This window comes from Microtus ochrogaster, linkage group LG9 (genome assembly GCF_000317375.1).
Source record: "Microtus ochrogaster isolate Prairie Vole_2 linkage group LG9, MicOch1.0, whole genome shotgun sequence".
Classification (NCBI taxonomy): Eukaryota; Metazoa; Chordata; class Mammalia; order Rodentia; family Cricetidae; genus Microtus; species Microtus ochrogaster.
In genome coordinates this window covers 11,209,051-11,225,973 of record NC_022034.1, presented here as the reverse complement: position 1 = coordinate 11,225,973, position 16,923 = coordinate 11,209,051, and the positions used below count along the sequence as shown (strand labels likewise).

The following is a 16,923-nucleotide window of genomic DNA, read 5'->3' as shown; positions in this document are numbered from 1 at the left end:
AGTGTGCACTCGCTCCCAGCACAGTGGACCACCACTGGACATGGGAGCCCGTCGTGCTCTAGTTAATCTCTCCTGTTTCTGGCAGTGTCTGCTTACAGCACTTTTCATGTTAGCACTCAGTACTAAGTGAGCAACAGACTGAGATTCTTTCTTTTCTTCCCTCTTCTCCCCACAGCACAACTATCTTGCTCAGGTCACATCCAATATCTGGGGAACCAAATTTAAGATTGTGGGCTTGGCTGCGTTCCTGCCAACCAACCTTGGTGCAGGTAAAGACTCATTCCATTTTCTTACTGCCTTCTTCAGAAATCAATAAAACTTAGAGTTTCCGCCTGTGACCGCTTAGATTAGAAAATGAGCTCTTAAGACAGTCTAGGATTGTTGTGTCTGTCTCCTGACTCTAGCCACTGTGACGTCAGAAAAACAAACCTGTACTTATTGTTTCTTGTCCCTGATCCTTTCATTCTTTTTTTTCCCTATAAACTCTGTGTTATGAAACTAATAAAAGTGAGTTCTAAACACTCGGCCATTGTGAGCAGATTCAAGTTCCAGTGTCCAGGTTCTTGAATCACAGGAACTTCTAAAGAGAAGGGAAAGGGCATTGAAGACCAAGAAGTTAGCTGGCTGTGATGAATGTGGTTGTTAGCAGTATGTGTTTAGCATTCTTGTTTAGCACATCAGAAGAAAACTGTGGAGTGGAGGCTGGGCCCAGCCCAGGCTTAGGTCTTCATTAGTGCACCTACCTCACTGAGACTGGGAAGAAGTGGAAATGCTAGAAGAGCCTTTCCCTGCCAGCTTCCTTCTGGGTCTTCAGATGCACAGTGCTGCTGCTGTCCCTGCCCCCTCCATTTTCTGGGTTGCCTCTCTCAGTGAGGCCAGATAGGCCTTGGCCCTTAATCAAGTATGTGTTCTCTGCACCCAAATGAGATTGTTCTTCAAGAATTCTGTCTACAGAAGTTGTATCTTAGGTAGACCTACAAAATAAATTATTCTTGAAAACCAAACATTAAAAATCCATTTAGGATGAAGTGTAGCGGTAGCACTCTTGCCTAGCGTACTTGAGGCTCTAGGTGTGATCGCTCACACCATCACACTCACCCCAGATCTAAAGACTAACTGCTGCTGTATGTGCCTACAGATGTTTTTATTAAAACAGCACTTGCTTAGAGTTTTCATTTTGAAGTTTTTATTTCAAATAAAATTAAAGCAAAGGACATAAAATTGAATTGGATTTAGTTCTCAGACTCACAAAAAATAGTAAGGCTTGCTACGTATAATATGATGAGGAAACGAAGTGGCAGTATGTACTTGGTTTGTGAAATAAATGTTAAGTTTTGTCACATGAACAGTTTCTTTTTTGTTTACCTGTTCTCCTCCGCAGTACAACTCTCTTGCCTACACAGGAAATTCCTCACAACATTTCAATGACCTGGAAACTCTGATGATCACAGAAGTGTCCACCTCTGTCCTACCAACCTGTTTAACTATCATCACCTCCATCTCAGTAAACTGGGAACGTAGGCTTCCTAAAATAAAGACCAGGAGAAAGAACTGGGGTGGAAAGTTATTTATTTATTAAATTCTGCCCTTCTCCTGCGATAAGTAGATCCACAGCTAAGTCACGAAGATTGCTAAAACAGAGTAGTGGATGTCTTTGGGGCCCATGCTGTTCCACTGTGAGCTAAAACAGAATAGTGGATGTCTTTGGGGCCTATGCTGTTCCACTGTGAGCTGGTAGAGTGTCAAGAGAGAAGCTTCACCTTTCTCCTAATCATTTACTCTTTTTTTTTTTAATGTGCATTGGTGTTTTGCCTACCCATATGTGTGTGAGAGTGTCAGAGCCCTGGAAAAATTGGAGTTCAAGCAATTATGGGTTGCCATGTGGGTGCTGGGAATTGAACCTGGGTCTAGAAGAGAAGCCAGTGCTCTTAACTGCTGAGCCAACTCTCCAGCCCATTAATCATTGACTTTTTTAAAAAGATCATTTGGTCCATATGGTTGCTATTGTTTATATTAGAGAAGTCAACTTTTGGATTCAACAAAGTCTACTCTTCATGTCACGTTGTTCATCTTTTCAAATATAACATATAATGTGCTGATGGGCTTAGGAAGTGAGTATTTCTTATGTTTAATAATATTTTTCCTTCAATTAGAACAGACTTAGCCCATGAAGAGAGGGAGAGACACAGAGAGATAGAGAGAGAGATGGGGGAGAGCGCGTGCACAATATAAAGATTTATTGAGGAAGAGAACTGCAAGAGGGTCTGGCTTAGTCCTTATAAGCCTCTTTCTTTATGGCAGCCAGTTTGTTACTGAACTCTGCTTCCTCCTGGCCCCACCCCCTCCACCACAATCCTCCCCTTCCTCCCCTCTTACTGTTTAGTCTTCCACCCCCTTGTTGAACTTGCATCCTCTTCTGATGGTCCCAGAAGCTCATTGCTGTGCCTGGCCCTGCTCACATTTGTTGTCACCTCTAGACCTATGAGGCCTATGACCATGGGGTACACAGAGCCATGCTGAGACCGACCCTGAAGTTTCTTGAATTTTTAACATCGCTTAAGAGCTGTATAAAAGCTATATTAAAGGGGACATACAGTAAAAAGGTATTCATAAGAATTATTAAGTTGGGGCTGGAGAGAGAGCTCAGCAGTTAAAAGCACTGGCAGTTCTTCCAGAAGTCCTGAGTTCACTTCCCAACAACCACATGGTGGATCACAACCATCTGCAATGAGATCTTGTTCTCTCTTCTGGCTTGCAAGCATACATGGAGGCAGAACACTGTATACATAGTAAATAAATAAAATCTTTTTTAAAAAAATGATCAAGTCTCCCATCATTACTACAGTCTACCTAGGTTTTCTCCCCTGGAGGCAAGTAATGTTTGTAATCATTCCTCAATTTAAAAAAAAATGTTCTTGTTTTTGTTTTGTTTTGTTTTTTCGAGACAAGGTTTCTCTGTGTTAATAGCTCTGGCTGTCCTAGAACTAGCTCTGTAGACCTGGCTGGCCTCAAACTCACAGAGATCCGCCTGCCTCTGCCTTCAGAATGCTAAGATTAAAAGTGCGCCACACACACACACACACACACACACAATAGTTAAAAAAGATTCAGTTCTAACCGGAGGAAAAAGACTGTCTAGATCATTCCAGGCAGTCCCTGCACTGCAGAACTCAGATGTATGTTTAGGTTCACATTTCTCACATCAAGCACGTGTCAGCTTGGAGCACAGAACTTATCTATACATACTTCAAGAACGTTGAATGACATCTCCAACTGCATTGACAATTAAGTATCCTGCACAACTGAGTATTTCTCTCACACCGTACATTTGTTATGACCTTTTGTGATTTGATATTTTATTATTTAGAATGCTTAGAATTTCACTTGGTATATCCCCTGAGTGACAGTGCTAATCTTAGTTTTGAAGATGTTACATATGAGGATGACACTATGCCCCTTCAGTAATTGTTATTATCATGATCGTTAGCTTACCTGGGACCCCTACCTCATTTGAACTCAGTTGTCCAGCTGCAGAGGCAAAGGGCAGGACTAAGTCCAGGGGATGAATGAGAGACAGATGGCAGGTCCAGATGGGCAGAGGACATTCAAGAAGGCAGTGTCAACAGTGGGGAACAAACTGAGCTGAAGCCCTCAGGACAGTTGGGAATTGTAGGTCAGTCTTTGATGTGTACACTGGGAGGTCAGCTGACAGGTCAGGAGGGTTATTACATCATCCTCAGTGTGCTAGGTATTTACCTTTTGATGGGAGTTACACCGTTTCCTTGGCCTGGTGTGTCCAATAAAAAAATTTTTTTTAAAAGTGTGTGCCACAACTGCCCAGCTTTAAAAAAATGTTCTTTATTGATCTAATATAGAATCGCTCTTTTCACTAACTCAGAACAGTACAGAACTTTCCACCAAAATTCATAATTCTGTATTGTGAGCAAGAGTGATGAGACGGAATGAAACTTCTCTGACGTTTGGATGGGAAAAGACACCTCCCGAGTTCCAGCCTCATACAGAGGGCTCAGCGAAAGCTGCTGCTTCTAGAGCAACACTGTTTTGTCAGGCCAGGCTAGTTAGGGGACAGTGCAGAGAGAGGATGTGGCTGAATACATGTGTCTCTGTGTACAATTTCACAGGAAAGAGTTTTAAACATAAATGTTGAGCCAGTAGGGTTGCTTAGTGATTTAAGGCATTTGTGTAAAGGCTGGGCAACTTAAGTTTAATCTTCAAACACTATGAGATGGTGGGACAGAACTAACCTCTACACATATGTCATGGGACACATATATCTGTATGTATGTGCATACAGACAAACACACATACACAATTAATAAATATCTGACATAAGAGAGATGACAAAAGCTAACCTTGTTTTTACCTGCTTATGAAACTCAGATTCGTCATTTTTAAATTAATTTTATCTTTTCTATTTCATTTGCAACTTAGGCTTTCTTGTAACTGTCTGTTTCTGGAAGTGCCTGTGAGTCCCTCTGCAGACCCCAAAGGTGACAGTGAGATAAGGCCTCAGCCTTGGCAGCAGCAGCTCTTTGTGCATCTGTGGTGTCTGGTCCCACAGACGGCAAATAGCTCCTAAGCTTGGCATTCTTTATGCATCTGTGGTACCCTGGTCCCATGGACAGCAAATAGCTCCTGAGCTTGGCACTCTTGGCACTACTATTTCAACTAAATTATCCTTCTGGTTGCATATGAAGCTCTTAAAGATGTATAATCATTGTAAGAAATGGTTTAAGTCTGAGGTATGTTTTTGGCATTTAAAATCTGTGGTTCTGTAGACAAAGACTTTGCCAATGCCACATGGTTCTGTATGCATCATCGTTAGAAGCTAAGAGCTCCACTTGCTCCTGGTCCAGCCTGTTTGATCTGCCTGCCAACAGAGGGATCCATGGCCCTTTCTTTTTCTCCATCACACTGCTGACTCTTTGGCTCTCCGCTGGCATGCCTTCATTAACTGTGCTCCTTTCTCCCCCCAGTAATTTATAAAACCAGCCTGCTGCATCTCCAGCCGCGGCAGATGACCATTTATCTCCCAGAAGTTAGGAAGATCTCCATGGACTATATTAATCTACCTGTCTTCAACCCAAATGTTTTCAGTGAAGATGAGGATGATTTACCAGGTGTGTCACATACGTGGACTTGTCTGTTACAGTCCCTCTCTTTGTATATTATGCAAGGGGGTAGAGTGGTAAGTCATTGAGTCTGGTTGTTGGCACAGTTTGAAAAGACCCACCTCACTCTGTAAGCTTAGGAGACATGGTATATCTAAGAGGAAAACCACAGTATGTGCTTTTTGGCAGAAGGGAAACTTGCAGAGCATGGACGGTTAAGGTAGTAGTGATATGACAATTCACAGAGCACGTCTCGTATTGTAATGTCATTCCTTGCTTTCTGCTGCTCATAATAAAACCATGACCAAAAGCAACTTGTTGGGGAAAGGGTTTAGTTGAGCTCACAGGGAATTCAGGACAGGAACTCAAAGCTAGAACTTAAACTAGAAGTGCTATGTAAAACCAGAACTAAACTCTGTAACATGAGGGGGGCCTGCTGCTTGTTGTGGTTTTCTGTCCCACCCGGTGCCCCACAGCCAACAAGCCCCAAATAAAATCACACATAGGCCTCCATAAATTATAAGCTGATTGACCCATTAGCTGTAGCCTCTCACTGGCTAACTCTCACATCTTGACTAACCCATTTTTCTGATCTATGTTAGCTATGTGGCTCAGTACCTTTTTTCAGTGGGGCAGATCACATCCTGCTGCTTCGGTGGTCTGGGCAGGAGTGGGAGGAATCAACTTCCTCCTTCCCAGAATTCTCCTGTTCTCATTAGATCATTTCTACTTCCTGTCTGGTTTTCCTGCCTATACTTCCTGCCTGGCCAATCAGCATTTATTTAAGACATGATTGACAGAATACAGACAATTCTCCTGCACCAAAACCCTGTCTCAGTGGTCTTGCCTAGCCTCCACCCTTTTTATACCTGCTTAAAGAGCTTCTCTCTAGAGGCCTGCAGTGTACACAGGTTCCAGCTCCTGAAACCTGCCCTATCTCCTTCTCTCTAGAGGCCTGCAGTGTACACAGGTTCCAGCTCCTGAAACCTGCCCTATCTCCAGGACTCAGAGCCTTTGCACTTGAGCACCCTTTCCACCGTGCAATTTATCTCTAACTCACAGAGGCCTGGCTTGAGTTAGAGATAAACTGTGGGCTTTGAGATTTGCTTACTGTAGTGGGGGATTCTTAAAGGGTTCTGTTTTATTTACAGATCAGAATGTTTGCCACTGGCTGCTAGAGAGTTGTCTCTAACTGTTCTCAGTTGTTTAAGGGCACTTGAGAAACAATATCCCTCCCCGCCCCCCTTTTTTAAGTATAAGCCACTTGTAATTTTGTAGAAACAAAATCTTCCAGCATCAGTACCCACCCTTTGGTGATTGAACTTTGGGCACGTAGGCTGCAGTTTAGATGCAGCATATGCTTTCCTTGGACAACCTCTCTGTTCTCCCAAATGCAGTAAGCAACTTTTTCTGCATTCAATTGCTGCGGTGGCTGCCCTTGCTATGTGTAGTCCTCAGTTGAGAGGATGGAGAGGGAAATAGCTGAAGTCATTGCTCCTTGGAGACCAAAGGAGATCTCAGATCAGCAAAGGAATGATAGGAAGCTTGAGGTGGGACTCAGATTCCTGCGACCAGAGGATAAGCCCCAAGGCCAGGCCTAACCTTTGAAATTTTGGTGGCTGTAGGCTACTGTTTGTGTGCAAAGTCAGCCAGCCTAGACAGTGAGCCTGTAGATAGTTTGCTGCTCAATTATTTGTTGCTCTGCAGCATTAACACCAGGTTCCAGGCTCTGGGCCTGTGACAATGTACTCTAAGGAAGAGGCACAGCCAAGTCCCTGGGCTGAGAGGAGCAAAGCTGAAGTTGGTCCCACTGCCAACAAGAGCACAGACTGTGGTTCTGAGCACCTGCCCACAGTCACTGTTGACTTCATGATCTATGAAGTGACCACTATATAGTGAATGAAGTGGCCACATGTTTGTATGTGGTTGGCTGTATCTTAAATCCTATTTGAAATGCTAAAAAGCAGTAAATAGGAAAAGGTCATTCAGTGAATACACATATTTCTAGGGAATTCTTTTCTTTGGTTTTTCCACTTTCTTTTATATAGGCATTTTATGAGTATAACCATTAAAGAGTTCTTTATGTATGATGGTAGTATTCAGGTACATGGTACCAATTTCAGAATGTTCAGACATGTTCATTGAGATGTTTTGACAATGCCTCAGCCCACACTGAGCAGGCAGGCTATGTTGCAGACTCCCTGGTTGGTTATGTGTCCTTCCAGAAATGTTAGTGAAGCTTTGTGAATAGCCTTGTTGTCTCCCAGCAAGCATCTCAGTCTTAATAGTTGCATTTTGCTTGCAAAAGATCAGATAAGTCCAGGCATGCTGCTTATTCTGGCCCAGTTCTACAGCATTGTTTTGCAACCAATTCTTTTTTCTGATTTTCTTCCAGTTACTGGATCATCGGGTGTCCCTGAAAACAACCCACCTTGTACTGTGAACATCCCTATTGCACCAATCCACAGCTCTGCTCAAGCTCTGTCCCCCACACAGAGCATAGGGCTGGTACAATCCCTGCTGGCCAATCAAAATGTGCAGTTGGATGTCTTGACTAATCAGACAACAGCTGTAGGGGCAGTAGAGCATGCAGGTGATGCTACCACCCAATACCCAGTTTCCAATCGGTACCCCAATCCTGGACAGGTGATTTTTGGAGGTGTAGAAATGGGCCGCATCATTCAGAACCCTCCTCAATTGCCTTTGCCGCCACCGCCACCACCGCCACCACCGCAGGGGCCTCTGCAGTTGTCTGTTGTGGACCATGGAGATCGAGACCATGAGCACCTGCAGAAGTCAGCCAAGTCCCTGCGACCAGTGCTTCAGCTGGCAGCCGAGGGGGATGCAGTGGTTTTCAGTGCCCCTCAGGAGGTCCAGGTGGCAAAGATGAATCCCCCACCCCCATACCCAGGAACGATCCCTGCTGCCCCCACCACAGCAGCACCCCCACCTCCTCTGCCGCCACCACAGCCCCCAGTGGATGTGTGTCTGAAGAAAGGTGACTTCTCCCTCTGCTCTCCGGCAGCACACTACCAGCCTCCCCTAGGCTATGAGAGGATCACCACCTTTGACAGCAGCGGCAATGTGGAAGAGGTATGCCGGCCTCGCACTCGGATGCTCTGTTCCCAGAACACCTACACTCTTCCTGGCCCAGGTAGTTCTGCCACCTTGAGACTCACAGCCACTGAGAAGAAGGTTCTCCAACCCTGCACCAGTGCCACTCTGAACCGCCTGACTGTCCCTCGATACTCCATCCCCACAGGGGATCCACCTCCATACCCTGAAATTGCTAGTCAGCTGGCTCAGGGAAGGAGTGCCACTCAGAGACTGGACAGTAGTCTCATCCATGCCACCTTGCGAAGGAACAACCGTGAGGTTGCGCTTAAGATGGCCCAGCTGGCTGACAGCTCCCGTGCCCCACTGCAGCCCCTGGTCAAGCCTAAGGGTGGCCCTAGTGGGGCAGTGGCACAGCTCCCAGCAAGGCCTCCACCTGCCCTGTATACCTGCAGCCAGTGCAGTGGAGCTGGGTCCAGCTCACAGCCAGGTGCAGCCCTGGCCCATGCTATCAGCTCCTCCCCACTAGCCTCCCAGTCCTCCTACAATCTTCTGAGCCCTCCGGACACCTCCCGCGATCGTACTGACTATGTCAACTCGGCCTTCACAGAGGACGAGGCCCTGTCCCAGCACTGTCAGCTGGAGAAGCCTCTGAGGCATCCCCCACTTCCTGAAGCTACTGTCACAGTGAAGCGGCCTCCCCCTTACCAGTGGGACCCTGTGCTGGGTGAGGACGTTTGGGTTCCTCAAGAAAGGACAGCACAACCTGCAGTGCCCAACCCCTTAAAACTGTCCCCCCTGATGCTAGGGCAAGGCCAGCACCTGGATGTAGCTCGAGTGCCCTTTGTGTCTCCCAAGTCTCCGTCCAGCCCTACTGCCACCTTCCAGACAGGCTATGGCATGGGAGTGCCATATCCAGGCAGCTATAACAACCCCTCTTTGCCTGGAGTACAAGCTCCGTGCTCCCCTAAAGATGCCCTGTCCCCAGCACAGTTTGCACAACAGGAGTCTGCTGTTGTACTTCAGCCAGCGTACCCACCCAGTCTTTCCTATTGCACCTTGCCCCCCACATACCCAGGAAGCAGCACATGCTCCAGTTTACAGCTGCCACCTATCGCCTTGCACCCTTGGAGTTCCTATAGCACCTGCCCACCCATGCAAAATCCCCAGGGCACTCTCCCATCCAAGCCCCATTTAGTGGTGGAAAAGCCTCTTGTGTCCCCACCACCTGCAGAGCTCCAAAGCCACATGGGCACAGAGGTGATGGTAGAGACTGCGGACAATTTCCAAGAAGTCCTCTCTCTGACAGAAAGCCCTGTCCCCCAGAGAACAGAAAAATTTGGAAAGAAGAACCGGAAGCGCCTGGATAGCCGAGCAGAGGAAGGAAATGTTCAGGCCATCACTGAGGGCAAAGTCAAAAAGGATGCAAGGGCTTTGAGTGACTTTAATTCTCTCATCTCCAGCCCTCGCCTGGGGAGAGAGAAGAAGAAAGTGAAAAGTCAGAAAGACCAACTGAAATCCAAAAAGTTGAACAAGACAAACGAATTCCAGGACAGCTCAGAGAGTGAGCCCGAGCTGTTCATCAGCGGAGATGAGCTGATGAACCAAAGCCAGGGCAGCAAGAAGGGGTGGAAGAGCAAGAGGAGCTTGCGTACAGCCAGTGAGCTGGAGGAATTCAAGTGCCGCAAAGCCAGTGAGAAGGAAGACGGGCGACTGGGCAGTCAAGGCTTCGTGTATGTAATGGCCAACAAACAGCCTCTGTGGAATGAAGCCACACAGGTGTACCAGCTGGATTTTGGAGGAAGGGTGACCCAGGAATCTGCCAAGAACTTCCAGATCGAGCTGGAGGGGCGGCAGGTAAGGAGACTAGCCACTGAACAAATGAGCCAATGCTGTGAACTGGAGGAACAAGCCCTTAAAAAGCCAGCCAGGCAGGAAGGAAGGAGGAAATGTCTCATGAATCTCAGGTGGAGCTAGTTGGTTCAGGTTCTAATTCTCAGAGAACCTTCTGATGTACTTTAAATCTAAGTGATGCATATACCATTAGTCAGATGATTGCATGAGATTGGAAAGAAAACCATGGGACCCACCCATCCCCTCACCACCGGCTCTTCATTCAGTTGCAGGTGTCTTCTAGAGTTTGGTATTTTATATTATTATATTTTAAAAGAGCATATACTTTTATTTATTAATATTTCTATTTTAGCCATCATATTTTGCTTTCCTCCTGTGTAACTCTTTAGTAGTTTGTGCTATCTGCTTCCCACGGGAGCTGTCGAACCTGCTTTTTCATTTTGTGGCTTTGCTTCCCCAAGAAAATGCAGTTTGGATAGAAACAATATATGCAATATCCCTTCCTTCCTAGCTGTTCATTACCAGCTGCAGAGGAATATTATCCATCTCCCCTACCTTGTATGTACACATGAGAACTGTCCCCACTTTCAATTTAAGCAGTAGGCATTGGTGACTGCATTATGTCAGTAAGTGATTCATGACTGAGCCTTGTATGAGTTTTTCCTAAGTGTTTTAATTGCCTAGATATTGTTTGCTTATTTCTGTTTATTGCTAACTCATCTTCCATGTTTCTAATAGAAGGCAAGTCTCCTCTTAGTACAGATCAGGACCATAGAAGACAAATCGTATTTCCTAACACGGATGGCCTCTGTAACCCTACCACCTCATTTCACCTTTGACCATCCTGAGAAGTCCATCCATTTTAAAATTTCATTTTTACTTAATTAACTTACCAAATATTTTTACTGTATGCTGTGTCCCTGGAAGTTTCTAAGCCAAGAATTGGCAGACTGTCCCATGGATCTGCTTAACTCCTTTCCTGTGTTTGTAAATAAAGTTTTACTGAAACACAGTTCTTACTTCTTAAGTTTGCAACTACCTTTATTTAACACAAGCAAAGTTGAGTGATTCTACAGAGTATATTAATACAGGCCTAAAGTGTTTATCAGCACTTCACAGGAAGCTTGCCAATGTTTATTCGGAGTGAAATTAAGAGTATGGAGAGACATGGAAGTAACTGTTGTCATGTGTCTTTCAAAAAAGGGAGAGAGGGCCGGATGATGGTGGCGCACGCCTTTAATCCCAGCACTCGGGAGGCAGAGGCAGAGGCAGGCGGATCTCTGTGAGTTCGAGACCAGCCTGGTCTACAGAGCTAGTTCCAGGACAGGCTCCAAAGCCACAGAGAAACCCTGTCTCGAAAAACCAGAAAAAAGAAAAAAGAAAAAAGGGAAAGAGACCACAGGACATGGTGTGTGCCTGTGCTGTGGTGCAGTAGTCTCACACAAGCTGAGCAGGGCAAGGAGGAGCATGGTGGAAAGGAATTTGTGGTGATTTAGAAAAGTGGCCAGGGAAGCCTTCCCTGAGATGGAAAACTTGGACAAAGCACATCTCTGGTCTTTCCGAATGTGAAGCCTCCTTTTGTCTGCCGTGGAGAGCCCACTTTATCTCACCTGTAGCCCTTACGTCATCACCACCCCCTCTGTCCCCTGTCCTATAAATCTGTAGTTAGATCTAGAAGCCCCTCAGATTCAGTTACGTGGGTTTCTAGAACTCTCATGAACGATGCTCTCTGCTCCCCTCGGAGTTGGTACATCTGACTGTTTGCTCACTTTCTCTTTTTTTTCTTGTGTTTGCTCTCATTTCTTCCCTAGGTGATGCAGTTTGGACGGATTGACGGTAATGCATACATCCTAGACTTCCAGTACCCCTTCTCAGCTGTGCAGGCTTTTGCTGTTGCCCTGGCCAATGTGACTCAGCGCCTAAAATGAAGAGACAGATGCAGAGGGAGAAATGCCATGAGCCTTTGGAGGAAGATGTGCTGCTACTACCAAGGACTGGAGACAGCAACAGTAGAAGAAGCCAGCAGGCAGGAGGGTGCTGTTGTTTAGACGTGGTCAATTGTCCATTTATCCTTTATTGCCCCTCCTTTCTCCTTTTGATAGAGTAGTATTTGGAAGCCAAGAACTTGAGGGATCTTGTGTTCTGGAAGGCAGTGTAGCTTGTCTATAGAATGTTTCACTGATTTACTGTTCAGTAACTAGGACGAAGACCTTTGGAAAGAAGACAGATTGCTTTGAGCCTGCTCTTCTTTTAGGCATAGGGAGTGTGTGTAAGTGTTCATTCTGGACTCTGTTATCACTAGTGCAAAAAAATGTTTGTTTGGTTTTTTTTTCCCAACATAACCAAAACTCTGGAAGATTCAGCTTCTCTTTTGAGGGAGGACAAAACTTAATTCACACATATGTGCTGCTTACTAGAAGGTACCTACACGAATGAAGGACACATATGCAAATGACTTGTGCTCTGCTGATGTAAACCAAGGTAAATGGCTGCTGTCGCTAATATGAGTGTGATTTGGTAGCCAGTCTATGAGGCGACAGGCCTACAGCACTGCAGATACCTGGGTGAGCTTGTGCAAGGACTGTTCTCTCCCAAGGATGCTGGTGGAAACCCCACTAGTTTCTTTAAAGTCAGAATCCCATCTGACTTTGGGAGAAGGTAAGAGACCTTAGGCTGAGGCAGAGCTGGGCTTATATTCACATTCACCAGACTGGTCCATCACCAGATACCTCCATTTGTCAAGAAACAGCCTTTGTTCTCCCTACTCCTTTGTTTTAATCTGGAATATTTTACTGTAAACATGTTTCTCTTTAGATCTCATTGCTCTGTCTTCAAAAGTATGAATGGGACTTGATTTGAAACTACACCCTTCCCTTGGCCACATTAAAGTTCAGCTGATTTGAATGCTTTTTGTTTCTATTATAAGTGTGATCAAAAATCTTTGTGCATTTCCTAGGATATTAAAAGATAAGGATGTGGTCACATCTTTGTGGGAAGCTCCACAGTATTCTCTGAGGGAAAAAAGAACTGTCTTTGGGTGTAAAAGACAAACCACTGGGAAAACCTTGGTAAGACTCTCAGACTTAGGTAGTTGACTGTCTATATGCCATTCCTTCTGCCTGTAGTATCTTTGCCCAGTTTCTTCTTGTTGTGGGAATACACCTTGGGCAAATACCCAAACTTTATTGTGAGAACCAGTTTGTGCTGTAGCTTTTACCTGTGATGTTGTTCATTCCCAGAGCACAAGAACTGCCCGCTGGCCTTGACTCCTAAGTGTGAGTTTTATTTGAAAACTGACAAGTGGAAGATGCTACAGGAAACTTTTCACTTAAACATTGTTTTGTGTTTATTTTTTTTTTCTTGTGTTTGGTTTAAGAATTAGAAAAGAAACTGTTTGATTTCTTTATCTGAGCAAAATTAAATTACTCATCATTCTTTCAAAATTCCAAAGAAATACTAACAAGGACATCTCTCAGCTGATACTGGAGTTTTCCGTTTTATAATTTAAAATACGGGAGCTGATTCTTAGGTGGGTCAGTTGTCCCAGGAAGTGTTGAATAGTGTATTGAGAATGACTGTGTTGGTTTACGTCAGTTTTTGTAGCTTGATAAGGTGTTCCTGTGCTATCATTAGTTGTGCAATATGGTTGTAGCCTCTCAGTTCATGGAATAATTTAAATGCAATTCCTTTGTTTTGTTGTCTAAGAGATAGTTATTTATCTTGCTCTTTATAATATTCTTGGGAACTATTTTGTTACTATGTATTGGTGATTTATGCCCATTATTATTTATTTAGAAAAATAGTACCTTTGTAATGACTTACTTGGTGGCAATATATTTTGCTGCAAAAAATAAAGAGAATGTGACAGAAGATGGTTTTTGCTGGATAATTTGTAACTTTCTTGAAAATTGGAAAAAAAAATCCTGTTAATCCCTTAAAAAGTAAATTCACTCCATCAGTATTGATTATATGCAAAATAGGCTATTTCTTTGAGATAGTATACCCTAAGGTAGTATTTCTCCTTATTTTGAAAATTTTAGTTAGCAATAAAAAGTGATAGGACACAAGGAAGGGTGAGACCTCTTAAATAAGAGTACCAAAAGAGGGACCTTAATCAATAATCTTCAATTTTGTTTTTAGTTCAAGCTGGCTTTTTGCAAAAACTGTAAAAGTTATACTTTATAAATTTGCTAAATAAGATTGAGTATGGAGGAAATCATCTCTAAAGGATATTTTCCATCCATGGAGATGCCTGCTTCCTGTTTTGAATGATGCTTGACCTGTGAGCTGCAGAACAGAACTGGGAGCTCCTGCCACCCACTGGACTCCTTTCCCAGGCTAAGGAGAAGTGAGTCTCGGGCACCACATGTGCAGTAGGCTGCTGGCAGCGGCAGTCATGACACAGTGTCACTTAAGATAATGGCTTCTTTTAAAAATTGTTTCATACAGTCAACATCATTTGATTAAATTCTCCTCAAGCTAAGACTTTAAGTAACAGAATTCTAGGCACTTCATGGTTACTAATAGAAATTTGTGAACATCACAGTGTCTCATTGGCTCCCTAAAATAAAAGACAGTCAACTACGTAGAGACTTATAAAAAACCAGTATATTAATAAACAAAATGGGTGTTAGGTTTGTCTGGTTCTGACCACATCAAAACAGAGGTCATGGATGTTTGTACAGGTACCCATTTGAATGTATATTCTGAGAAAAAGTGGACCTATAAAGCTAGAACTACTCAGAGTTCTAATGGACACAGAAAGCAAAAGCTTTTGCAAGTTGGTACTTTTCATTCACAGCCCTGCTCCTTTATGTAATTAATGTCTGTTCTGTAATCAAAGGTCGGGGGGGGGGGCAAGGTCGAGTTGCTCTGTCACAGGGGTGGAGAGTGAATTTGGCTGGAGGTGTCTGACCTCCTTTTGTCCATCTCTTAATTAAAGGGGATGGGGACATGCAAACTTGAAAACTTTTTCTCTGGTAGCCTAATTCGACAGCTCATCTTCCCCTTAATGAGATTGAAAATGTTTCAAAACATGGCCTTTTTGTAGAAAAAAGTTCTTTTTTGATTCAGAGCTGTCTACTTGAACAGAAACCAGCATATCTTTGAAAGTTCACCCCTAAAATGTGTTTGGAACCATGTTTAGTCTACTAAAATTATAGAAGCACCAAATCCAAGTACAGTGGAAGTCCCTTCTAGTCCCTATGAGTGTGCTCTCTTCAGTGGGCACATGTGTCTCAAATTGAGAGCGGGTTCAGAGTGTCATTCGTAGCTTGCTTCTTGTAGAGCATTCATGTGGAAGAGTCTTTTTTCTAATTCAGAAGGCTTTCTGAGAAAGGCATCTGTGGGGAGGGAACTCCTGCAGTCCCTGTGTGGGCTGTGGATGGGTTGACAACGTTAGCTGGGTTCCAGCTGTCATTTGAGTTTCTGGGACTTTATGGTAGCATACAATTGAGAACTCTACACCACTGTGTATCTTTCTCCTTATCTCTGGCTGATAAACTCTGCAGGATTGTGGCTTGTTTTGTTTCCATTTTTTTCGGCTTTGTGCAGTTTTCTTGTGACTTTAACTAAATCTATATTTTCTGTTTACAAGTTAATTTTAAGGGGAAGGGTAGGGTTTTAAGGTCTTGTTTATTGTAGATAATTTTCTTCTCGTGTTGTGGGAGAGCATGGGTTATAATTTGAGTGAAAAGGCACTGTATTATTTACCAAAGGTGTATTGTTTGCATTTGTTTATAAATGCATTACTTTAGTACTGTAAATTTGGGCATAATTTCCAAGTTTACTACTATTGCTACTGCTGGCATCTACCTTTCTCCCTCTCTCATCTTTTTTATTCCCATAAATGTGCATTGTGGGGTGCATAGGTCACAGACCAAACGAGACCACCAGCATGTTCTTGTCCACACTTTGGGAACAGCGTGCACTGTTTTGTACACATCCGCCCCTCTCCCCACCGTGTTGGTTTTCAATTTTTTTCTTAATTCAGCATCTTGCTTTGTTTAACTTTCCAGACAAGATCTGTTGAGAGTTGCCATTGCTTCTCAATGATCTCTTCCTTATTTGCCTGTCTTTGTATGTACTTTGTATACTCGATTGTGCAGGAAGTATTTTAGATGGGATAAATGGTTTGCATTCAAAATGATGTAGTTTGTCAAGATTATTTTGCCTTTACTATTGAGATGGGTTACTCTCAGTTTTTTTTTCTTGATGATTTGAAATTGTAAGATTTGTCCAGCTATTGCTTAATAAAATTTTGCAGATTAAAAAAATATTAGATGTGTGCCAAGTTTGAATTATGGGTCATTTGAGAAGAAACTACATCCTTCCACTGGCATGACCTTCTGAACCCCCCACCAGTTGCTTCAAGGGTCCCCTGGGAAATGCCAACATGACAGGGACACTGAAATGTCCCTGTCATTCCATTGCTGAGTTTGAGAGGTCAGATCATGTTGTCTACTTGGTGAATTGCTTTGACTTTTTATTTTTTCTTCCTTCTGGAAAAGATTCCAGTTAAGAATGCCTTTATAGTCTTGAATGATACTGAGTTTACCTGATTGTGTAACATGATTTGTGCTGCTCATTAATTTTTTCGAATAAATATTTAGTTATATCATGGGGGGAAACTTAATTAAACCCAGTTTTAAGCCATTTTGCTAAAACACACCAGTGTAACTGTTGACTTATGGTACTAATGAGTGCTTTCAGGCCTCCTTTCTCTTATTGGGAGTATATGTACAAGCCCTTTACAGTGTCTGTCTACAAAACAACTGTTGTGCTCACTCAGACTTAAAGAGCTAGAAGAACACAAACCTGCACCAACTCCAGTACAACCTAATTAGGAATTGTTCTAAAATTATTATGGGATTGATTATAAACC

At 43.7% G+C, this 16,923-nt stretch overlaps 1 protein-coding gene across 1 annotated transcript in view; it reads left to right on the top strand.

The window, feature by feature from the left end:
• Tulp4 (tubby like protein 4) overlaps nucleotides 1-16,317 on the top strand; it is a 183,556-nt gene extending 167,239 nt beyond the window's left edge. Inside the window, exons 12-15 of the mRNA XM_005363396.2 lie at nucleotides 176-269; nucleotides 4,998-5,141; nucleotides 7,528-10,043; nucleotides 11,852-16,317. Coding sequence (XP_005363453.1) covers nucleotides 176-269; nucleotides 4,998-5,141; nucleotides 7,528-10,043; nucleotides 11,852-11,968 — 2,871 coding nt within the window. The 3' untranslated portion in view covers nucleotides 11,969-16,317. The remainder of the gene's footprint in view (nucleotides 1-175; nucleotides 270-4,997; nucleotides 5,142-7,527; nucleotides 10,044-11,851) is intronic.
• The last annotated feature ends 606 nt before the right edge of the window (nucleotides 16,318-16,923 follow it).